We start from the raw sequence: 23296 nt of genomic DNA, 5'->3' as shown, positions 1-23296 counted from the left end.
TATATATATATATATATAATAAAAGGCATATCTATATTTATAAAATAAAAGGCAGAGAATGGTGAAACATTCAAAATGCTAGAAAATATTCTTGGTTAATGCAAATATTAAGAAATGAAATTATTAATTAAATAAGGATAATTTGGTAAATTCATTTTTTTCGTATTAAAAATTAAAAATAAAATCAGATAATTAAGTCCTACTTTTATATAACATAACTACTTATGTTATCTTTTCCTAATTTTAAAAATAAAATATAAAAGAAAATCAATTCGCACATCACGCATGTGCCAAGGGGCTAGTGTGTGAATTTTTAATCCGTTCAAGCTATAAACGTGTATCCGCTTAAAAGAGAAAAACATACATCAAATGTGAACTTATATTGTATTGTTGACGTTAATCTAATGAAGTATATCTTTGATAAATAAAAAAATAAAAAAGAATAAAGGGGACCTCACATGTCTGAATAGATTGTGTTGTCCAAAATTGACCACAAATTAAAGCATTCAAAGATGTGTTATGCTTTTAGACGCAATAATGAATTGCAGATTGATGAGAGAAACGGGCCGCATTCGGTCCCAAGTTAAATCATGTGCTTGCTTAACTCGTGAACTTTGATGTGTTTCTTTTTTGATTTTTTATTTTTGAAAGCCGTGAACTTTGAAGCTTGAACATGCGCTGATGTGTCAAATTTATTTTAGAAAATAGACGACTTTGTCGCTGCCTGTATAATTTGTGCAAAAATGCCCTCCTTTTAAACTTATTGCTAAATTACTCTCTATAAATACTTCATATCAGTTTCTTTTCCCCTTCGCTATTTTCTCTCAACCACTTGTCTCTATGAATCAGTGGCACTATGCTCCTTCATCGTCGTCTTCATTCCCAATCCGTCAAAATCCAAGGAAGTCTCATTGCTTCACTTCATTCGTCTTCCTCTACAAACGAACAACTAACGGCTGAACGCCGACGACTTCCCATCCTTTTTTCTCTCAACTTAATCGAAAATTCAACCCCGAAATAGTAAAGTTGTACATTGGGTTATCTTTTGTCTGTCGAAGAACTATTCATACCCACAAAAAAAACTAAAAAGATTAGTAAAGGGGCTCGAAGGGGACAAGTGTGGAAACTTTAACAATTTATTATTACAATTGACATTATTGACCTATATTGTGTTTTTATTAGAAGGAACCGTAAGCATGCCATGTTTAACCATTCTGTAAGGAATGTATTTGTTGTACAAAACCACATTTACTCCATCCATATGCATAGGTTTATGCGCACTTGAATTGATTCATTTTTAGTATCCCTTTGTTGCTGCATTTGTACCCATACGGGGCTGTTGGTGGTGTTGATGCTTAAAAATGTACGATCACTTTTAGACTCAACTTAGAGATATTGCGTCACCTTCGGCCTTTTGGACTTTTCGGCATATAAGGATGATATGCAAGACAAAGAGTAGTGGTAAGACTTTGGACACTGGTGTGGTACCGACTGAAGACACTCCCGTGCTTAAGTTAGCTTAAGGACATAGTGAATAGCAATTTGGACAAAGTAAAGATTAAGTAGTCAAATATAATAGTTACCTTATTTTGGGGGCTTTTGCCCTTATTTATAGATCTTGGAGGTGTGCAGCTTGAGTAATATTTTGATATGGGACTGTGAGCATTGACTGAAAGGCTGCCACATGTCCTTTGTCCAACCTGGTGTAGCAGGTGCCTTATTTACCCTGATTAGTATGTTGGGTTGACGAAGGCTCATCTTGCCAATGGTTTGTTTATAGGCTAAGATGCCGAAGGCTCACCCTGCCGATGGTTTGTTTATGGGTCTTAGTGTTTTGACAGGACTATGTGGGTTCCTTTGTAGGTCACATGTTCTACGTGTCACAGAATGCTTAACCGATAAAATAGCATAAATAGGTGTCCCCGTGTTTAATTGGATTATGCTCTTCATTAGTAACTCATTTCTTGGATCGACGTCCCTTGACATGAGATTTGGTGACTCAAGATACGCGTGCACATCGTTTGAATTCATGCAAGATAACAATTGGCGATATATGCACACTAATATAGCGCCATTATATAATGGTATAAGGATGAAGTGAAGAAGACGATGAAGGAGCACAGAGACAAGTGGCTAGGAGAAAATATGGAAGGCTGAAAAAAGTGACATGTGGACAATATAAAGTAATTATAGGGGTACTTTAGCAAGAATTTCAAAAGGGTGGAATTTTTGCACAAATTGTGTAAGCGAGGGCCAAAGCCGCCTATTTGACTTTATTTGTTCACTTCTTCAGTAGCAGCAACTTGCACATTTTGTGTGGACTAAATTAGAAAAATCAAAATAAAATTGTTGTGCTACTGGAGCATTCCGATCGCTGTTATTTTTACTCATATTGTCATATTTCTTCATTCACCTTATCTTCTCACCCACTATGTAAATTTGAAAAAACACAATCCTATCTTTCTACTTACCATTATTCCTAAAATACCCATTATTCCATTGAAACCTCTCATCTTTGTTCTCTTTTTCACCGGAAATCATGCTTTTCATTAGACTTCCAAATCCGGCCAAGAAAACATCGAATTTTATGGTGAAAATTGGGCCAAAAAAACAAACTACCCAAAAGCTCGAACAAGAAACGAAAGCAGAAATCTTTCTTCTTGCTGAGAGAAAGAAGAAAATTCCAAAGAGTTGGGATTTCTCGAAGATGAAAGCGAAAATGAAAAATATGAATAAAAAAACGTTTTTTGAGTCTTTGATATTTAATTTATCTTACTACGTCTGTGTTTACACGTGTTATGTACAAAAGAATATATATATAATTTGATTAGCAAAAAGAATTTGTTGAATTAATAATTAAATGGTATTTTAGGAATAATAGTGGAAAGATAGAATTGTATTTTCCAAAATTTACATAATGAATAAGAAAATATCATACATGGTGAAAATAGCAGCACTCAATATATATTACCCTAAGCACAATAATTTCCAAATAAATTATATAAATAGGAGCGTATGATATGTGTGATTGCAGATTTCCTGTAAAAAAATAACCAAATAAAAAAGAATAAAGGAAAAAAATATGTGATTGTCAACCTTCATAAAAGGGGAACTAGATGATTTTTTGCCATCAAAGGAAGCTTTAAGTGCGGATGAGATATTCAAAAAATACGAAACATTTAATACTTTTCAAAACTTAAAATCAGGATAAATCTGTTTAATGATATTATTAATAATTAGTGTAGGACCCAAATTAATAAGGGATGTGCCTCCAATGTTTATATAGGATAGTCTGCTTGACTCTCTTTTGTGCAACAGTGCACAGTCCCAGAGCTGAAATGCCTGCAAATGAATGACCAGCACAAGATTGAAACTTTGAATAATTTGCTCACTTTGCAACTGAAAAAAGAGGAAAAGGTGATGTTTTGAGATACACCCATGTCACACTTATTTTCAATTATATTTTGTTGGCTCTACAACTGCACATAGTTATCCTATCCCGACGACATATAATACTGATTTTGTTTGTTTGGATACAGAGTATAGAAAAGAAACGGAAAAACCCAATTTTTCATGTTCATCTTCTCTCTCCCTCTGTTTTGTTTTTGTTTTTTAATCTGTCAAATATTAATAGGGGTATTGCAGATTCCAGAGTGTATAGCAAGTTGGGATCAAATGGATGAGCCTTTTTCAATCCCAACTGTCCTTGTATGTGCAAGTAGTTGTTGGGGATGGGACCAACTGACCCATTCTGCAGTGCACCTCCTCTGTAAATATCTCAGGATAACCAATCAACATCATTCATAATTTATTTGCCTGCCCTTTGTAAATTTCCATACTCTTTTGGGGCTTTTTTCTCAGCCCAGACTTTGTTTTCTTTGATGGTTTTATTTTTGGGTTTATCTAAATTCTGGATGCTTCCCACTTTGTTTTTATTAGGCTTCTGATTCGATTTTATTGTTTTTAGTTTCTATGTTTATGTAAACTTACAGTAAAATATGCAATCAGAGTAAATACCTGAATTGTCAAAATTTTCACTTTTGGTAAAATATGAGAAATACACCGCACACACAGAGGAGAGAGAGAGAGGAGGTGAAGCAAGGTCTTGCACACTCAAGGTTAGGTTACTTTCCTGTTAATACAATCTGATAACACTGGTTCTGAAAGTAAAGTTCTTTGCTTGTTGGTTAATTTTATAGTTAGTACTATGCACTGTGTGTTTTATTAGACAATCTCTCCGTCTCGCTCTCTCTCTCTCTCTCTCTCTATCTGGTTAGTTTAACAGCATTTTGTTGGTCTCTAGAATCACTGTTCTGAGTCAGGGTGGGAAGGGAAAGATCCTAAGGTAGGTTTCCCCAAAACAATGGGTGAAAAAAGGGGATTTACCAAGTGGGTGCATTTACGTAAAACGTAGAATTGACTGGATGAGATTTCTACTCATGGTTGACGACCGGGAAATCTTCTACCATTCCATGTGGCTTTTCTTCACTGAGAATAAGGTGGGTAATTTTGGATGGGGGTTCATCAAATATAGTCTGGCCATGGATTCAAAGTGAGAAAGGTTTAGTATAAAACTGTAAAATTGAGTTTCAAAACAGTGGGTTGGAGTAGCAGATAACTCCTTGTGGGCCTGTGCTGTTAAAACTGTTCATATCAGTGGGGTTGCTGAGAACTGGGATTTTTTTTGTTAGAAGTGAAAATGGCAGTATGATTACTATTCTTGTCCATCAAAGACTTCTGAGTTTTCTTCTGTGTGTGATTATTTCGTAGTATCTTTCATATCTCACAAAGTAAAACCCTAATTACCACTCTACTAAATTTACAATTGCATTGAATTCTTATTCGTTTTTAAACTGCCATTTATTGCGTCTTTGATATTATGGATTTCAGAGATTTCTCATGGTCTAACTGAACTTTGTTGCCTTTTCGTTCATCAATAGGTCAGCTATTCAGAGGTGTCCAATTATTGACTTGTGGAGCAAATCACCATTGAAATCTTCGCACGCTTCACTGAGTTTAGCTTCTTTGGCGTTCTCTGGGTCTGTTTATTTTTGCTCTTGCTTACCTCTGTGGTCTGACGCATCTGCTTCCCATAATTTAGCCCACCATCAAAGAAGCTGTTACTGGTAACCCACTATTGAAATAATTTAGATCCAAGTCCCAAGAACAATTCTGGACAGTTGATAGTTTCAGACCAGGTGTAGCATAAATCAACAGGAGGAGTTTGCTAGATTACTTTTTTCTCTTCTTCCGGTGGGCTATATTTTGGATAGTTGAGTCAAACAAGACTACATAGATGACCGTGGATGAAGCAGGTAGTAGCTCCTTGTGGAGTCGAGAGCAGGATAAGGCATTTGAGAATGCTCTGGCAACTTATTCTGAGGATTCTTCAGATCGGTGGGAAAAAATTGCAGCTGATGTACCAGGGAAAACCATAGAGGAAATAAAACATCATTATGAACTCTTAGTTGATGACATAAACCAGATCGAAGCTGGTTTTGTGCCACTGCCTTGCTACAATTCTTCTTCAGAGGGTTCGACAAGCCATGCCAGTGACGAAGGAACTAATAAGAAAGGTGGACATTCTGGAAACTACAGCAGTGAATCTAATCATGGAACTAAGGCTTCAAAGGCAGATCAGGAGCGCCGAAAGGGGATTGCTTGGACAGAGGATGAACACAGGTGAATATATTATTGTTGATTTAATTATTTTCTTTCCCTAATCATAGGTGGCACTTGTGGAAGTATCTAAATGAAGCTAAAGATTTGTTATTCTTTCCAGTCCACGTCTTTTTAATTTTTATAATTAATAGTAGAAATACTTTTGAGATAACTTAATTTTTACAAGGAGATTCATCCCTGGTGCAACTTTATGATCTTAAGTGTGTTTGTCCAACAATTTTTTCTGAAGTTGCTTTATGGTGATGATAGTTGGTAAACTGTATTGAAGAACTTCCATATCAAAATTATTCCATTTTTGTTATTTCTATTAAATCCATGGCATGTTTCAATAATTCAGTTTAGTCTTCAAGCTCATATCCAGTAGGGTATAACTGTTGCACTATAATCTTGAAGGATAATGGCATAAGTGAAGAAAACATGGTTTTGTCATATTTAAATGCATGTCTATCATGGCAGTTGACTCTGCCCTCTTGTACTTTTTTTACATTGATGCATTATTTGGTTTGGTTTCGTTAGAGTTTTTCTGTCATTTTGTATGACAGACTTAATGTTTTATAGATATATTTATCTCCGGGGTTACCATTATAGACTTATAGTTAAATCTTGAAACATGAAAATTTACATAAGAAAAAGTATTGTAAATAATTTCAGCTTATCCAAAACAGGACTTGGTCTAGCACAACCTTTAGGATAGGTTGTCTGAAATGAGAAACCATTAGTTTATATGCATGTAGGTTCCTTTGATCTGAACTTTTCTTTGGGATTTGGTGACTACTGATGGATCACCTGTATCCTAATATAATGATTTTGGTATATGCATAGCCTCAGCTATTGGCATATTGCACTACTACATTGGGTTGGGCTAAATATTTAGAAACTAATGGTTCTCAACTTGGCACTGGCATGAAGTGGCTGGGAACTGCCGCACCTGCTTGACTCAAATTGTGATTGGCTGGTAATTATTTTAGCAGAAATATGTGATCTGTATATTTAGATCTGAACAGTAATTGTGTTCATCAGAAAATGGTATACTTATGGAAGTATAGAACTAAGGTGTCAAATGTAGTTATAATTTGCCTATTTCTGGTTGGCTTTAGGGTGGGAACTTGTCTTTTTGTACTCCTTTCCTTTTCTTCTCCTGTTTACAAGTTGTGTCTTATATAAGTAAGAAATTATATAGGCTAAAAACTTTGAACTTGAGGTTTTGCTCTTCCTCAGAATTGTATATACTAGAAAATCATCATAAGTCAATGAGTGCATGATATATTAGTTTAGTACTTCTCTGATCTAGTGTTTTGATTGCCCTCTCCTTTCTTAACAGTTCTTTTGCAAGTGCATGTTTCTTTCCTCCCCACTACCAAAAAAATGTTTCTTTAGGCTAGGCTGTGTTGTCCAAAATGTGAGGTTTTAAAGAAATAATGAAAAATCCATATCCAAGTCTGTTCAGAGTCTTTTCATATAAACCAGCTGATCATGTTCGCAGACTTGTGCCCTGATCTGATCCTAGGACATATGTAAGCCATATGTGCTATGATTCAAGTTCTTGTTATCCAGACTGCCATTTTTACTCTCTTTAAATGAAAATTCAAACAGTTGTGCTTGACTTGTATATATCAATAAATTTCTGTTTATTAATAATGCTTGATAAATTTTCTTTCTTCAGTTTTTAAGTAGGCATTTTGGTAGTGTTCATCTTTTGTTGTCACCTGGGTTCTTATCATAGGGTAAAAATTGAAAGCTTATGTTTCTGGTGAGGGTGTTGACCCCTCTTGTGAGTCTCCAACATAGGGAATCTCAAGCTTTTCCAAATCCCCAAAACCAAATTTTCCTGATCGTGTTCAATTTCTTTTATATGGTTCCAAGTTGGCCAAGTGTGAAACTTTGGCGACTGTTAACTTCACTAGCTTATCTAATGGAATGTGGTCCTTTTGCCACAACTTCCTCAACACGTCCTGGACACTGCCATCTTAGACCAACCTTGCAATGTTTTCTGATGCTTTGCTTCTGAGAGATTTTTAAAAAATAATGACCATTGCCGGTGCAGTCAAAGTGTCAGTTTTCTTGATCGTTTAATAGCCGCATTAAGCTTCACAGTATTTTTTCAGCTATGCCTTCAGAGCTGATCTTATTCGTGCACCCTAACTTACATGAACAATTTCGGATTTCTTTCTCAACTCTGGAGCTAAAAATGAAATGTGGATATTGATTATGAAACTTTGTATTAACGTTTGAACTTGCAGAGGTCAATGTTGACCTTTTACAGTTGTTGCAGTTATTGTTCATTAGGCCTGTTCTAAATACAAACTTAATTGAGAAAAGTGAAAATTTGTTTTCTGCATGGATGATTTCTGAAATAGACTGAAGTAGTATTATGTGCAAAATATATTCATGACTTGCAAGAGATATATTTCTGTTGTAATTTACAGTTTGGGAGTTACAGTCATATTAACTGTGGTTAAAAATCTCGTGCCCTTTTAAGAAGGATGGTTGCAATGTTTAATGATATCAAACACATATTGTGTCCTATGAAAAACATACATTTTGATGGTATTTTTGTTGTTGTGAGTTCTCTGTTGTAGTTGAGAACAAGTTCTTACGTTTTTTTTCCTGTTCTTGTTCCATGACAGGCTATTTCTTCTTGGTTTGGAGAAATATGGGAAAGGTGACTGGCGAAGCATATCTCGGAATTTTGTGGTAACAAGAACTCCTACACAAGTGGCAAGCCACGCACAGAAGTACTTCATACGTTTGAATTCAATGAACAAGGACAGAAGGAGATCAAGCATTCATGATATCACCAGTGTCAACAATGGAGACATTTCGTCACCTCAAGGGCCAATAACAGGTCAAGCAAATGGTTCTGCAGTAGGTTCTTCTGGCAAGTCAACCAAACAATCTCCTGCTGGGCCTCCAGGGCCAGGGGTTGGCATGTACGGTGCACCGACTATAGGACAACCGATTGGAGGACCCCTTGTATCAGCTGTTGGCACACCTGTGAATCTCCCTGCAGGGCCTCCACACATGGCATATGGTCTGAGAGCCCCCGTACCTGGAGGAATTGTTCCGGGGGCACCAATGAACATGGTTCCCATGACATATCCAATGCCTCACACTTCTCATAGGTAATGTGATATTTGGCAGTAGCAGCAGCAGCTTCAGAATGTAGTGTACAAAGAACAGAGACCACCACCCTTGTAGCTTGTGCTCGATGTTGGGTTTTTAGGATCATTTTGCTCCGAGCCTGCATGTTTTAGGTATTAGCAAAGCACAAGTTGTTGAATGTTTTACCATTACTAGTCTATTCTTGTACGAAATAAGCCATTTCTATATGGGGGAAGAATTACATGAATGTGTATAGGCGGCAATTGGGAAAAAGATGGCGATATTTATTGGCAGGTAGAAGTCCTGGTATTTGTTTTGTCTTTGATGGAAATCGTTAGAGCATTGAAAGGCAGTGAAGTGCTGAAGAGCTGTTGTAAGGCAAAACTTGTGGAGGGACGCTTTGACATTTGAAATATTATTTTGGGTAGCAATAGCACATCGTTAGCATTGATGTATTGTAGAATTTGTGTAATAAATCCAGTATTCTTTGATTGCCATGCCATCTTTAACAAAAGGCTTTAAGTTTTCACTGGATGGTAAAAATATCGCATGTGAAGTGACTGCGTCCCCCATCTTCCCTGGTTAGTGTTCATTGATTTAGTTTAGTTTTTTGTTTTGGTGGAGTGTTTGTGTGGGTTGATGATCTTGTTTTGGTCATTGCCAGGGTTTAGGGTTTTTTTTTGTTTTTGTGTTGCTGCTTTCTTCTTCTCAGGCATTTTTTTGAATTGGCATTTGTGGCCTTCCTGTGTTCGTTTATTGCCCTTCGGCTTTATGAAGTGGTTTTTCGACCCAGAAAAGAAGAAAGAAACAAAATTTAATCGAGTTGGGCAAAAATAAAGGTTGTTCCTTTCTTATGAACATTTGACTTGGCGGCAATGTCTGCAACAGCAGCAGCTGGAGCAACACCACACCCCTCCTCCTTCCCTCACTTATTCTCAAATTCAATCATAAAATCAAGGCATTCCATCTCTGTCACCCGTAATTCAATAAACCCTAGCTCCCCAAATACCCCCAATCTCACTTGGACCGCCTCTGAGATCGCCGACGCTGTCAATGGCAGGATTGTGAAATGGGGTCCTCCTGGAACCGTTTCTACAGACACCAGAACCCTTCAGCCCAACCAATGGTTCTTCGCCATTGCCGGTCTAAACTTCGACGCCCACGATTTCATAACCCCGGAATTATCCCGTAATAAAGGCTGTGCCGGAGTTATCGGCAACCGGGTTTGCGAAAATTGGGACAAGGGCTTCGTTCAATTCGATGGCAATACTGTAAGTTCATTGACGAAGATGGCAAGTTATGCGAGGAATAGGTTCCATGGAGAAGTTGTGGGAGTGACTGGGAGTGTGGGAAAGACCAGCACAAAATGCATGATAGCTTTGGCTCTTCAAATTCAAAGTTCAAGAGGTTTGGTTCTTCATGTTCATCAAAGTCGTGGGAATTGGAATAGTGAAATTGGGGTGGCTCTGTCGCTAATTGGGGTTCCTGCAGGAACTGGGATTGTGGTTTTGGAGATGGGAATGAGTGGGAAGGGGGAGATATTAGAGCTTGCGAGGATGGCTCGGCCCACTATCAGGGTCATTTTAAATGTGGGCGCTTCCCATTTTCAAAATTTCTCCAGTTTAGAGGAGATAGGCATGGCCAAGGGGGAGATTTTGGCCGAAGCAAAGCCCGGGGATGTTTGTGTTTTGAATGCTGATGATCCACTTGTTATGAGCCTCCCTGTACCAATTGGTGTCAAAAAGGTGACCTATTTATATTATTACCCTTTTCTTCTTCTTCTTCTTCTTCTTCTTTTTTTCTGTGTGCCATTACTAAATTTGGTTTGTTTGTTGTTTCTTGCCATAAGCAGGTGCTCTTTGGTCAGAGAGTGGGGTGTGATGTTCGGTTGGTCGCGTCAGAAAGCACGGACGGAGGTCTTGGAGTTAGAGTTGTCTTACAGAATCATCAAGAGATGTAAGCCCCTCATAAACTTTCTCATCTGATCTCAAATATAAAACATTGTGAAATCTTCAGTGTACCTTGTTTATACCATGAAATATGATGATTCTTTCTTGTTTACATAAATTTTATCGAAAATATTGGACAAAGAGCTTTGTAGATCATCAAAACCTGTCAGATATTTCATTGCATACCCATTGCTTTTTGGTCAAGTCGCGTCGCTGCTGTTTTCATCACGACATGCATTAAGTGCTCTCCTGCTCACACGTATCATTGAAATGGTGGTTTCCTTTTGCAGGGTAGAATTTGTGATAGCTAGTCCAGGTCTGCATTTGGCTCTCAATGCATGTGCAGCAGCAGCAGTTGCGACCCTTTTGGGAGTCTCTCTTTCTGAAATTGGAAATCGCCTGTCAGCATTTTCTCCTGTTCACATGAGGTCGGAGCTTGAAGTCGGTAGAAATGGAATCAAAATAGTGAATGATGCTTACAATGCCAATCCTGTGAGCACCAAGGCCGCCATTGACTTACTAGAGAGTATTGATATTGATTGCGGAGGCAAAAGAATTGTCGTGCTTGGCGACATGTTAGAACTTGGTGCAATTGAGTTGGAGTCTCACAAGATGATTCTGAAGTGCTGCTGTTGTAGTGCTCATATTGATTTAGTTGGGCTTGTTGGGAGGAGGTTTTGTGCAGCTGCTAAGAATCTCAACTTGCTTGAAGACAGAAATATTGTGTATGCTCTTGACTCAGAAATTTTTGCACAAGAAATTGTGAAGAGGGTTAGTTATAATGATGTTGTTTTGGTAAAGGGTAGTCGAGCAATGCAAATGGAGAAAGTTGTAAATGCAATTAAAGCAATGGAATGTTGATGATTGATTGTCCAGTCAAGTCTAGTCAATGTTGATTTGCTCATTACTGAAAGGCAGGATGCAAGCACTTATACATGGTAATTATTTCATTGTTGCGGCAGGTCAGATCAGATCCCTCCAAAAAAATTCTTATATTTCCTATTTCAATTTTCATGGATGGTTTGGTGACGGATGTGGTGGTGTCAGCAGGAGGACCTCGTCGATCGGGGCTCATATACTTGTCTAAACTTTAAAAGCTCCATTCCCTTTACTAGGAATCCTAAATTATTGTTGGACGTAACGTAATTGGCAAACCCTTCAGTCATTCAAAACATCAAAGTAGAAAGTTTTATAAATAAACAACAGAAAAGTTGTACGTTCACTGGATATATTTTTGGTGTTTCCAACAACTTGGTGCTGTTGTGAACATCATAATTTCTCTAGTTTATAATGTCTTGGTTGGATCATCAATGCAATTGTCAACTTTGAAGCTCAAAAACGTCATAAGATGATGTAGAAAAGCTAAAATAAGATGTTACTAGTAATAATTGAAAGCACGAGGCCTGGTTTTTGGTTTGGTTTGGTTTATAAAGCTAGAAAATGAAAATAGCATGAAAATGCATGTGGGTGGGGAATGGGAGCTGATGCGTCTTTGACGTGTGTTCCCCTTTTCTCCCGAACACAAAAGTTGGAGTATCCAATTATCTCCCCAACACTTTTTGCTTGCTTTTGCCTTGCTTTTTTATGCTTAGGATGAATGGATGGGGATCTTGGATTTTGGAAACAAAGGTGAAGATCGTATATTTATCTCTCTCTCTCTCTCTTTACTTTTCCTCCTAGCCAGCCTTGTTTACTTTCTTTTCTTCTTTTTTTTCCTGGGAAGGGAAGGGAACCAATCACATACACCTGACCTGAGATTGAAATTTGAAAAGGTGGCTTTTGAGATGATAAAAAGGAAGGAATTAATGCCAAATGGACGATGACTCTAGTCCAGATAAGCATACACGCACTTGCCCTGTCAAATATGTGATGTGACAAGGCTAAGGCCACTGCTAAGCCTTTGTCTTTTGACTAATTAACACGCTTCAATGGAATGGGAGGGGATATGTGGTGGATGGATGGTGGCCCTCCTCCTTGTCCAACTGCCGCCACCTTTTCTTGCAACTGCAATTTCTGTGAATCGAAGTCTTCCCCAAAAGGAAAGAAAAAAAAGCTGTCAGCTTCTCTTAAACTGTTAGCAGCACATTGCATTCCCATTCCCTTGGAAGTTGGAGGTTGGTTGATGGGCAAAAGCTCACTCACACTCACAGGAGGCAATTGGTTTTGATGTATTAGTAATCTCAGATAGCTATTAGCTAAGCTGATACCAGTCTCCAACATCATCATCGCTATATCTATCTATATGTTCATCTAAATCTCATCTGTCTTAATGGCCTTCATTAGCATGTGATTTGGCTCATGTCACAAATACTGAAATCTCTTTTCCCTTTGCTTTTTCCTTTCCTCTTATCTTATTAGAGGGCGTGGTCGTGGTGGCATCACAAAGCTAAATGGCCAGCTCAAAAGGTTTCAACGACACATCCTCATACACTACTACTACAGTTAGACTATGAGAGAGAGAGAGAGAGAGAGAGAGAGAGAGAATACGCAACTAACGCATGCTTATGCTTGACTTGTTCATTTCTTCTATGATTGAAAAGCCTTCCCAACCCAACTAATCAGGACAGGATACTGTTTCCGCTACGTACTTTCTTTTTCATTTCTTTCTTTTTTTGTAATCCTTGGGGTTGGGTCGGCCGATTTGCAATGCCTTGGCAAATATAGCAAGGGGATGCTGAAATGTCTTTTCTTAAAGCAACCAAGGCAAAGATACCATCTTTCCCATTATCTTTGTTAAAATATTATCTTTAAGAGTCTACCTGTGCCTTTATTCTCAATTGATGAGCCATACATGACTCATGCGACATAAAGTTGAAGATTCACCTACTATTTTCATCCCTTTAAATACATATATATAAATCTATCTATATATGCAAGCATACATACCTCAGTGCTAAGCATCACACACTTCCTTCGTTTTCTGATACTGCATATACCTAACCTAGCAACCCTTCTCGCTCTTCACAAGTCAAGTTATTCTAGCTACAACTGAATTAATTCATTTTGCTACTTGCTCATCAAATATGAAGGCTTCACTTCAAGGACAAGTTATTGGAATTCCAATCAACTCAGCAGCATACGCCTTTGAGAGCTCGCCAAAGAGACTTCTACCTGATCCTGCTATTCAATATCCTGAAACTGGGCCTTCAACACTGAGACCAAGTAAATTCTTTTTCGTGGTTTTTTACCCCTTAAATCCATTCATTGGATTGTGTAATTCATTAACTAATGATATATTCCATATATTGTCCATTGCAGCTGGTAGAGTTAATTCAGTGCTTAAGAGAATGAACAAGCTTGGGAAGAAGGCAGACAGTTTCGCGCATGGAGTCAAAGAGCATGGTAAGGGTGGATAATATTCAAGTTCTTAATACTTCACTTGCTATATAAATAATATATCCTAATGTGTTAAATGGGAAAGAGAATTTAGATATCTAATATTGGTTTTAAAAAAAAATGAATGCAGTGAGACTGGGGCCCAAGATCACAGAAACAGTGAAGGGGAAGTTGAGCCTGGGGGCTAAAATTATTCAAGTAGGTGGGTTGGAGAAGGTGTTCAAACATGCATTTAGTGTTAGAGCTGGAGAGAAGCTGTTGAAGGTTTCTCAGTGTTATTTATCAACCACAGCAGGTCCTATAGCAGGCCTCCTCTTCATCTCCACAGACAAGATTGCCTTTTGCAGTGAGAGATCAATCAAACTCTCATCACCAAATGGAGAACTGATTAGAGTCCACTACAAGGTAATTCCTTTTAACTCACAAATTAAGGACAATTTACATGTCTCTCCCTCTCTCCCTCTTTCCCTCTCTGTACATGTGTGTTAGAACTTACCTCCACCTAGGCTTCTGTTCTGTATGTTTCTGTCTAACATGCCTAGTTATTTATTTGTGTCTTTTGCAGGTGGTGATCCCAGTGAATAAGATAAAGAGAGTAAACCAAAGTGAGAATGTGAAGAAGCCATCAGAAAAGTACATAGAAATAGTTACTGTGGATAATTTTGACTTCTGGTTTATGGGTTTCTTGAACTACCAGAAAACTTTGAAATATCTCGAGGAGGCAATTTCTCAAGCTTAGAGAAAATGCAATTGATGTGTGCTAAAAGGCAGAGTCATTTGTTTCCCTCTGCTTCATCAGATATTGTAATTATCATGGAAAGCTAGATAAAAGAGAGCAAGCTCAATACCATTGCGGAAAATGTATAAAAAAATTTCTTTTCTTTTAATGAGAAAATACTATTTTCTTTGAAAATCACGTGGCTATTCATATTTGATATTATTTCATACAGACAAAATCAGTTTCTTCTCTTTAGTATTGGACAGTTCCTTAAATTCCTCTTTAAATTTTGTTATTGTTTTGTTAAATTCTTCTTTATATAAAATTCCATGCAAATGCTGTACTGAGCTAGGATGTGAATTCATAATTCATTTGGAAATGTGCCTACTCACTTGCACCTCCAACTGAATACGAAAAAATTCACAAATTAAATAAACACAATGAAACTTGTATTCGTTCAATTTCTTGCAGTATTGTATAATTTATAGATCACAGAAACAGAGAGAGAGAGAGAGAGAGAGAGAGAGAGAGAGAGATGCTTTAACTTGTCACCAACACCAGCGCCTTCCTCCCCTATTGGACTCAGACATTGCAATAACTTAATTCATAATATGATTTTTAAGTTCATCCAAATGGGGTCAAATATTGACCATAAACGTTACCTTCAAGCTAAGTTTCAAAAATTGATCCATTTTTCTGTTATATTATAATTACATCAATTTTCCCACCATCCAAGTTTGAATATTCTTTAAGAAAATCTCTAAAATCAACTTTAGAATGCAAGTTGGTTGGTTGGTTGGTTGGTTGGAGCCAAACTTTTTGTTGTGCAACTGCTTGCTTTTCCCCCCTTCCATTTCTCTTATTCACCAACTAAAAGAGAGATGACATGGGAAAGCTAAATTGCCAGCTCAAAAAGTTACAGAAGAATATGTTATGACGTTCCAGATATCGCTTAACTTAGGAAGGAAGATACAGTTAAGAGGAATGCTAGCAACCTTCTCTTAACATTCTTTTTTGAACATTCTCTCTTTTTCTCATGACAAGTGTCACTTTCTTTACACTTATAACATCATTAATGTATCACACAAACTATTTTTTGTTTTCCAAATTTACCCTTCTTGAATGTATTAACTCTTTTTAATAACAAGCTAGTTTTTTTTACAACTTTCTTACTATCTTGTTAAAAAATTAAATAAGAAAATAAAAACTGAAGTTTTTTATTATTTTTTTTTTTTCCAAAGAGGACGTATGTTTTGTTAAACACAAAATAATGATGATCTCAATTTCATGATAACAATGTCATGAAACAAACTTTATTTTTTTTTAATTTTAAAAATGACTTTTTTTCTTATTTAATTTTTAACAATATGCTAAGGAAATTGTAACAAAATTTGGATAAGTTGAAGGAAATATAAAAATTAATACATTTAATAAGGATAAACTTGGAAAACAAAAACTAATTTGTGTGATGCATTAATGATATTGTTTTAAGTGTAAGAAAAGTGACACTTGTCATGAGAAGAAGGGAGGATGTCCAAAAGAGAAGGTTGCTAGCATTCCTCTACAGTTAAAGGGTTTTTCGAGTAATCAGGTTTTCTTTAATTAACAATCAGGGGTTTTCAAGAACTAAATCCACACTTTCCCCTGCTTTCTTAATAATATATGCCAACGGAGTCTAACCTAATGTAAAAGTGTCTTGACTTACAGACTGGTCTTAGGTTCGAATCTTGATAACAAAGAAAGAATTCTCCACACAGTAGGATTATAGTGAGATTCAAATCCAGATAAGATAACAAATTACAATATTAATTATTTCCCCCCATCAGATCCCAAAGAGGAAAAATAAAAATAAAAAAAACAACATTGTTCCGCCCAGAGTACAAAGCAATGGAAGATATTGCGCGTCCACACCCCCCAAACTGACTTGACGAGGAATCCATTCTTTCAGAACTGAAAGTAACTTAATAGAATGAATGCCGATTTTAGGAACATGTGAAATTGTTGGAACCCCAAAACATGAGACTCCCCACTTCTTGTTTTGTACATGATAAATTTACAAATATGTATTCTGAGGGATAAATACACAAGAAGCCAACATTTATCAGAAAGGCTCACAAATCTTGATCGGCTGAATGCCAGCTCTCAAAGTAACAAATTTCAAGCTTTTGAGAGCAGCGCATGCTTTGAACTCGCCGTCACAAATCTAAATCTTCATCGGCTGAATACCAACTCTCAAAGTAACACATCAGGCTCGCATAAGCTCCCCGTGAAGTTCACTTTACAAGATTCAGAAAACTGCAATCCCGCTTCATCACAACCTGCCTTTGTAATGTGTGGGCATGACCTCACATCCAGGTATTCTAGAGAGTCACATTTGTCCAAAAGCATGCCTATGCCTGTCACAGTTATTTTTGGGCAGTTGCTGACCTTTAAAACTTTCAAACTCAACTCATTTTCTTCACCATTTAAACCATGAAAGGCAGCATCTGTCACCTCCTCACAGCACCCAATGTCAAGAGCCTCGAGGTTTCTGCACTGAGCAAGGATGCAGCTCAAAGAAGAGTCAGTGATATTTAAACACCAATCCATCCGCAAGTTCTTGAGATTACTCTTACAAGAAATAGCCAGCAATTTTATTGATGCATCAGATATGTCCCGGCAGCCACCAACTACTAGAGTTTCAAGATTTTTGCAGAATCTGGCCAAGGATAATATAGACTCGTCCCCGATTTTGTAGCAATCCAACAACTTCAGTGTCTTCAGAGAAGATGAGCATGCCATGGAGACACTGGAAACTCCAATATCTCCAATATTGCTGCATTTGTTGATATCTAAAAATTTGATCTGTTGACATCCATTTACAAGATCAGTAAGTCCAGAGTCAGTTATGTTGGTGCAACCTTGGAGACCCAACTCTTCTAAATAGTGACAATTCTTTGAAAGGGCTCGCAATAATCCATCAGTAACAAATCTGCAGCCAGCAAGATAAAGGCTCCGAAGGTCAGAGCAGCCCTCAGCAACAGCTAATAATCCTTTGTCTGTTAACTTCCTGCAATATGATACATCCAGGGACTGTAGTGATGAAAGACCAGATCCAACGAAAAGGACACCAGAATCTGAAATTCCTGTAAAAGAAAGAAATAGACAATACATTAATCAGGTCCAAACGTTAAATACAAAAGACAACAAGCGTAAGAGTTTCAAAAATAAACAACCATTTCTTTCTATCTTGAACGTAAATGAAATAAAAAGTCATCAAGTAAATAAGTTCAAAAGAACTGTTATAATTCAATGTCAAAGGACATCTCAAATTCTGGCATTATAGCTACAGATTCAAGAATACTGCACAAGTAACGGAACCTCATCTCCCCTCAAAGCCAAATCATGAACAGAAAAATTAATTTTCAGCAAAAAAATACAAAAAAATGGAGAAACTCATAAAAAGCCCCAATTCAATTTGTAACAAATAGTCAACTAGCACAAACCCATCAAACAATCTCAAAGAACCATCATAACTTTGCAAAATCTCTCACAATGATCAAAAACAGATATCCAAATGTAAAAAAGAATATATTTTCATCAGAAACAGTGAAGTACGTTTTCCCCAATCAATAAAAACAAACAGAAACCCATGAAACAAACCGAAAATTGCTCCATACATGAAGCACGTCCCATGTCCAAACACCACACACTCCAAAAAGAATACCTTTGCAATTCTGCAAATTAAGGACTCTCAAGCACTTAAATCCATGAGCAATAACACGGAGATCAGAGTCAATGACACCAGGATAGAAGGACCTCGAAATGGACTGGGAGAGGTCCAGTTCATGAAGCCTGGAGAACCTGTCAGCCATTCTGCGAAGCATATGAGGCCCCGCACGTGCCGAAAGCCTCTTCCTCTCCGTGCTCTGCAAATGAAGCCACCTTTTGCAGACCAACCCGAAGACCTCCTTGTCCCTCTGGCTCTCCAGCTTTGCTAGCACCGACCGGAGCTCATCATCCGTCAATGCCTCGTTTATGCATACCGTTATTGAGGAGGAATCGGCTGAAGAAGCCATTGATGGAGGAAATTGGTGGTTGCAGAACAGAAACCGTAACCCTAACCCCAATCGTGAATAGAGATTTGGGGCTCAATTAGGATCAGGGTTTAGGAAGGAATTGGGGGGCGGGGAGTGTTGATTGGTTGAAAACGACTTTTTGTGTCTATTCAGTTGGGTTGGGTTGTTGGTGGAATTATTGAAAAGCGGGTGGGGGTGTCAATGTCATTGTATAATTGTATTCCTTGTCTTATCTTTTGGTGGTTGTGTTGATAATTTGCATTTTTTAAATAAAATAATAATGATACTTCAAATTCAAAATATGGAAGCCGAGGAAATATTCCATTACAAACCTTAACACATGATTACAAAGAGTCATCAAACGGAGCTTACATTTTAAATACCAACAACAACAATAACATTGCTTTGTTTGTTATTATTACATATACACCCCCGCAAAGATTCAATAATTTTCTCACATAATAGACTCATTCTAACATGACATATTATACAAAAAGTTTTGTCCGGGAGAATGAGTTGAGTTTTTTCACGTAAGTCGTCATCATATATTAATATATTAGGTTAGTGGTTCAAGTTGCCAAGCAGTAGTTAGTTACGAATTTTCAATAAGATAATACGAAATTAAATTATAAAGCTGCCGCGCCTCCAATAATTTGAATTGTATTCCTAATCATCACCTTGAGTCAGTCGATGCCAAATGGCATTAACAACTGTATTTTGTATTCAATGAGAACAAGCTGTTTGTATATTTGTAAGTTTGTAACATGTGAACACAAATTGAGGGCTAATCCTCCTGTGGCATTCAACAACCTACCTTCCCTACAACAATGAACTAATTCATATGCTGCACGAATTTACAGCATACGAAGAAGAAAAAGAATTAGAGTCACGGTTTGTGACTCAAGAGTTTAAGATAAATGAGACTCTTTGCAACAAGTAAGCACACAGTCCTCCAGAAACTGGGTTAGCTCAGAAGTGTACAGTTTCGGGTCGTTTCTGAAATGATCAACATGAGGTGTGGACACAAAGTTGCAAGCCCTAACCTCATGTCCAGCCCTCCGTTGCTGCTTTATGAATGATTCCACCGACCCTGCAGGAATCACCCTGTCTGCAGAGCTGTATATATATAATTGCGGACAGCTTGGTTGTCGGGCTGACAATAACCCCACGACATCAGAAAGCCTCCTGTAAAGCAATAATATTCATATTACTTTCCATGAAAAGAGGGAAAAGTTCCTTCTTGGAAATACTAAGCATTACAAGTACTCTGACATGCTACATTGGTTTTTCTAAGATAATAAAGAACATCAAGGGAAATGTGAAGCATAGAAAGCTGCAGGAAGATTCAAAACCACCTCAAAGAACTTATCCAAAACTAAAAGGACGAAGAAGAAGAAGATGGACTACCTGTTCACTGTAGGAAGATTCAAAATCACTTCAAAGAACTTCTCCAAAACTACTAGCAAAGCTGCTTCAGTTACTGCAGGTTTGGGTGCCACTACTCCCTTGGTGCCAACCAAAGCATCCATCCCTGACTCATTTGAGTCTACGGTTCCTTTTGCTGCTACACTATGCTTTTTCAGAAAGGCTGCTGAGAAACCAGAAGCCCAAACCTACACAAGGTCAAGAATTAGATAGCATACTCATCTAAGAACCAACAAAAGAAAAAACCTGATCCCAGAGAAACTCAAAAAGTAGATAACTTGCAAAAAATATTCAAACAGCTATTTGAAAAATGAACCCCCCCACCCCAAAAAGGAAGCATGCCACAGAGATTATAATGTCCTGCTCCCTCCAACTCATCCAGTCCCCACATAGAGAAAAAGAGAGGGAGAGAGAGATTACAGAGAGTGCAAGGCAGTGACAACAAATGAAGGACAGTAACTGGAATGAAAAAAAAAAAAAAAGATCAACAGGCATTGGAGTTTTAAGACTAAGTGCTAAGCACAAGGAATAAGCAGCAGACAAACTTTCTTTTACTATTCTTATAACATTTTGGATTGGCCATAGTGATAAGGTCCGCTGCTACAATTATATTAAGCCAATTACAATATTGTTATTGGTCAAATCAATATTCTTTAAATGACAGCAAAAGGCTATCTCTGGTACCAGAGTATGCGTGGATAATTTTAATCTTTTAACTAACATCAGTAGATAATTTCTGCTTTACTGCAACCATCCTTTACCTGTGGGTCAGGTGCTGCAACAGGTGCAGAATCCACAACGCAACCCCGAATCCTGCCCATTAGAGAAGGATCATGCTTCTGGAACTGCTCCAACATTACCCCATACCTGTAACATGAAACCAAACCAACAAACAGTGTAAGACGGTTACATAAGAGAATGGGAAAATTGCATACGGGAGTGTATGTATAAGAGAGATAGAGAGAGGGGACAAAGTGGAACTCACGTTAACCATCCAGTATTGCTAAAAGTATGAAAAACCAGATTCTTTCCATGCTCCCCCTCTAACCAATCAGCCAAATGTCTCACAAGCGAGTTGATGTGCTCTTCAACTTTCCCACCAGGTTGGTATTTGAGAATCTCAGACATTGGCAAAGTAAAGGTAATTACATGAAAACCCCTTGAGGTATACCACTCGGCATACTTCTTGAGATGTTTTTGCTTTGCTCCCAACCATCCTAGTAAAACCACCACAGTCCTGAACTTGGCCGAGGAGCAACCAGAAGTACCGGAAACATCTATGGCATTTGGCTCAGGTAAATGCCATCTGTACGTGACTTCAGAGGGGGAAGTGGATAAATCATGCTTATATGTAGTTGGGTTTGTTGTTTTAACCAAGTCTGCAGACTGATACAAATTAAGAAGAACACGTGAAGATGCAACCGAAGAGTATAGCAACTTGGGAACAAATTTGCCGGCCGAATTGGGAGTTGGGAAGTTAATATTGGGCACAGGTACTCGAATTCTAGAGATAAAGGACAAGTTTGCAAGCTTCGAAACCGAAATGTGAGAAACCCAGGATAACTTTGAATCTTGAAAGGTGTTATGCAATGAAGAATGTGATAAATCCGAGGTAGAACAAGCGTCAGTGGATCTGTGAGATGGCAATTTATCAGAGATGTCAGTAGAAACTGAAGCTACAGCAAGAGCAGCAGCCGCAACCAAAGGTCGTTGAACGATCCCAGACAAGGAAGCCATATTGGAAACGCAGCCCAAAATCTCTCATGCCATTATCAAGCAACCCCCATACAACAACATATAATAAGCCGAGCAACCAAATTTGGTGAAGACCCAGAAAGCCTGATATTTCAAACACGAGAATAAGCTGCAGAAATTAATGGGAAAATGACGATAACCCACCAAACACCTACAAATATAATGCAACTCGAGTATACATGTATATATGTGGGACTAGGATTGTATCCAATTGGAATAAGGAATTCAGACCGAATAATTAAAAATATTAAACGGAATGAAGAAAAGGGCGAGTCGGCAACCAACAAGAATTAGAATTTACATGCGCAAGGCATGGAAAACACGAAAGAATTGATACTGAAAAGTGGTATATTTATTCGTTCGTTGTGAAAACATATTCTGACCTGGTTGCTTTGACTTGTCTTCAACAAAATCGGGCTGTCAATGTCCGTTGACAGCCCGATTATCACCACGCGCAGCGGACACCGACCCAGAAGCTTCCTTCGATTCCTTCTTTCTTTTTTCCCTCCGCTGGAGAATGACAAAGCGTCGTCGGAATTTAGTGGGGTCAGACCAGAGGCTGGTGTTTTAAAGCATAAATAAAATGTTAAGGAATTCCAAATGAATAAATTTTAGAAAGAAAAAATACTTGGTTTTTTCAGAATACAAGGTCCGGTAGAACAGTGCCACGTGTGGTGCGGTTCGCTTTTCCATTTTAAATTTTCAAAGAAATAAAAATAATAAATTAAAAAAAGAAGAAAAGCTAAAGATAGTGATTGGGTTTCACGGGACATTGAAAGGCAAATAGCTGCTTACGTTAGCGTTCCGGCAATCTAGGAGCGAGAGCTCATTGGCAGAAGAGAAACGGGGCTTGCTGAAATGACCGTTTTATCCCCATGACAATGATGAGATGAAGGTGACGCTTGTGTGGGTAAACTGATGTAAATTTCAGAGACAAGGAAAGAATACGACAAATCCAGAAAGACAAAATCCGAAAACAGAAATGAAGTTGAGAGGAGAGGCTGATGGCGGAGGAAGGAGAGGGGCTCACCTTAATCAAGTCTGGTGTGCCTGTTTACGTGAATAAAGTTTAAGAAAATAGAAAGAAGAAAAGAAGGACAAAGGAACACACAGCACGATATTGAATATTTCAAAAAGGATATTCCCCAAGAAGATTCCTTGAGGAAGCAACAGTCAGATAATGTTGGTGGTGGAGGGGAGGCCCATAATCAGCAGCACAGCTGCACTGCACTGGACATGTAGTAAATGAAAACTCCACGTTTTCCAGTTTC

General features: G+C 37.8%; 5 protein-coding genes across 10 annotated transcripts; 3 read left to right on the top strand and 2 right to left on the bottom strand.

Annotated features, from left to right (window-relative positions):
- Nucleotides 1-3322: 3322 nt before the first annotated feature.
- Nucleotides 3323-9275, top strand: LOC117630671 (transcription factor SRM1). 5 transcript variants are annotated; one of them, XM_034363402.1, is made up of 3 exons: nucleotides 3323-3417; nucleotides 4941-5682; nucleotides 8310-9275. In XM_034363402.1, the coding sequence occupies exons 2-3, from the start codon at nucleotides 5297-5299 to the stop codon at nucleotides 8806-8808; spliced, it is 885 nt and encodes a 294-aa protein (XP_034219293.1). In that variant the 5' UTR covers nucleotides 3323-3417; nucleotides 4941-5296; the 3' UTR covers nucleotides 8809-9275. The 5 variants fall into 5 exon arrangements, with proteins under 5 accessions (XP_034219293.1, XP_034219284.1, XP_034219276.1 ...); XM_034363393.1 differs by lacking the exon at nucleotides 3323-3417 and adding an exon at nucleotides 3571-4118; XM_034363385.1 differs by lacking the exon at nucleotides 3323-3417 and adding an exon at nucleotides 4169-4499.
- Nucleotides 9276-9312: 37 nt separating this feature from the next.
- Nucleotides 9313-12044, top strand: LOC117630662 (UDP-N-acetylmuramoyl-tripeptide--D-alanyl-D-alanine ligase-like). Its single transcript, XM_034363364.1, has 3 exons — nucleotides 9313-10529; nucleotides 10637-10740; nucleotides 11024-12044. Exons 1-3 carry the CDS (start codon nucleotides 9660-9662, stop codon nucleotides 11592-11594), a joined length of 1545 nt encoding a protein of 514 aa, XP_034219255.1. The 5' UTR covers nucleotides 9313-9659; the 3' UTR covers nucleotides 11595-12044.
- Nucleotides 12045-13595: 1551 nt separating this feature from the next.
- On the top strand, nucleotides 13596-14982 carry LOC117614417 (GEM-like protein 4). Its single transcript, XM_034343220.1, has 4 exons — nucleotides 13596-13895; nucleotides 13992-14075; nucleotides 14200-14474; nucleotides 14635-14982. Exons 1-4 carry the CDS (start codon nucleotides 13757-13759, stop codon nucleotides 14806-14808), a joined length of 672 nt encoding a protein of 223 aa, XP_034199111.1. The 5' UTR covers nucleotides 13596-13756; the 3' UTR covers nucleotides 14809-14982.
- Nucleotides 14983-16518: 1536 nt separating this feature from the next.
- On the bottom strand, nucleotides 16519-19135 carry LOC117616306 (F-box/LRR-repeat protein 4). The gene is made up of 2 exons (XM_034345568.1): nucleotides 18494-19135; nucleotides 16519-17912 (listed from the first exon to the last, which is right to left on the bottom strand). Exons 1-2 carry the CDS (start codon nucleotides 18843-18845, stop codon nucleotides 17020-17022), a joined length of 1245 nt encoding a protein of 414 aa, XP_034201459.1. The 5' UTR covers nucleotides 18846-19135; the 3' UTR covers nucleotides 16519-17019.
- A 354-nt stretch (nucleotides 19136-19489) lies between these two features.
- Nucleotides 19490-23260, bottom strand: LOC117613961 (transmembrane protein 53). Of its 2 annotated transcripts, none has more exons than XM_034342599.1 (6): nucleotides 22821-23260; nucleotides 22409-22584; nucleotides 21256-22109; nucleotides 21032-21137; nucleotides 20253-20458; nucleotides 19490-20030 (listed from the first exon to the last, which is right to left on the bottom strand). In XM_034342599.1, exons 3-6 carry the CDS (start codon nucleotides 22005-22007, stop codon nucleotides 19754-19756), a joined length of 1341 nt encoding a protein of 446 aa, XP_034198490.1. In that variant the 5' UTR covers nucleotides 22008-22109; nucleotides 22409-22584; nucleotides 22821-23260; the 3' UTR covers nucleotides 19490-19753. The 2 variants fall into 2 exon arrangements, with proteins under 2 accessions (XP_034198490.1, XP_034198491.1); XM_034342600.1 differs by having other exon boundaries at nucleotides 22409-22535.
- Nucleotides 23261-23296: the final 36 nt, after the last annotated feature.

Source organism: Prunus dulcis, chromosome 1, assembly GCF_902201215.1.
Source record: "Prunus dulcis chromosome 1, ALMONDv2, whole genome shotgun sequence".
NCBI lineage: Eukaryota > Viridiplantae > Streptophyta > Magnoliopsida > Rosales > Rosaceae > Prunus > Prunus dulcis.
This window is presented reverse-complemented; position numbering and strand designations above follow the sequence as displayed.

Excerpts from the sequence above, each read along its gene's own strand:
- LOC117613961 (XM_034342599.1), bottom strand. The coding sequence starts at position 22,007 with ATGGCTTCCTTGTCTGGGATCGTTCAACGACCTTTGGTTGCGGCTGCT. Across the intron at positions 21,138-21,255 it reads AGCAATACTGGATGGTTAAC|GTATGGGGTAATGTTGGAGC; the intron begins GTGAGTTCCACT and ends TTCATGTTACAG. Across the intron at positions 20,031-20,252 it reads AATCTTCCTACAGTGAACAG|GAGGCTTTCTGATGTCGTGG; the intron begins GTAGTCCATCTT and ends ATTGCTTTACAG.
- LOC117614417 (XM_034343220.1), top strand. The coding sequence starts at position 13,757 with ATGAAGGCTTCACTTCAAGGACAAGTTATTGGAATTCCAATCAACTCA. Across the intron at positions 13,896-13,991 it reads GCCTTCAACACTGAGACCAA|CTGGTAGAGTTAATTCAGTG; the intron begins GTAAATTCTTTT and ends TGTCCATTGCAG. Across the intron at positions 14,076-14,199 it reads GCATGGAGTCAAAGAGCATG|TGAGACTGGGGCCCAAGATC; the intron begins GTAAGGGTGGAT and ends AAATGAATGCAG.
- LOC117616306 (XM_034345568.1), bottom strand. The coding sequence starts at position 18,845 with ATGGCTTCTTCAGCCGATTCCTCCTCAATAACGGTATGCATAAACGAG. Across the intron at positions 17,913-18,493 it reads TAATTTGCAGAATTGCAAAG|GAATTTCAGATTCTGGTGTC; the intron begins GTATTCTTTTTG and ends TTTCTTTTACAG.
- LOC117630671 (XM_034363402.1), top strand. The coding sequence starts at position 5,297 with ATGACCGTGGATGAAGCAGGTAGTAGCTCCTTGTGGAGTCGAGAGCAG. Across the intron at positions 5,683-8,309 it reads TGGACAGAGGATGAACACAG|GCTATTTCTTCTTGGTTTGG; the intron begins GTGAATATATTA and ends GTTCCATGACAG.
- LOC117630662 (XM_034363364.1), top strand. The coding sequence starts at position 9,660 with ATGTCTGCAACAGCAGCAGCTGGAGCAACACCACACCCCTCCTCCTTC. Across the intron at positions 10,530-10,636 it reads TACCAATTGGTGTCAAAAAG|GTGCTCTTTGGTCAGAGAGT; the intron begins GTGACCTATTTA and ends TGCCATAAGCAG. Across the intron at positions 10,741-11,023 it reads TTACAGAATCATCAAGAGAT|GGTAGAATTTGTGATAGCTA; the intron begins GTAAGCCCCTCA and ends TTCCTTTTGCAG.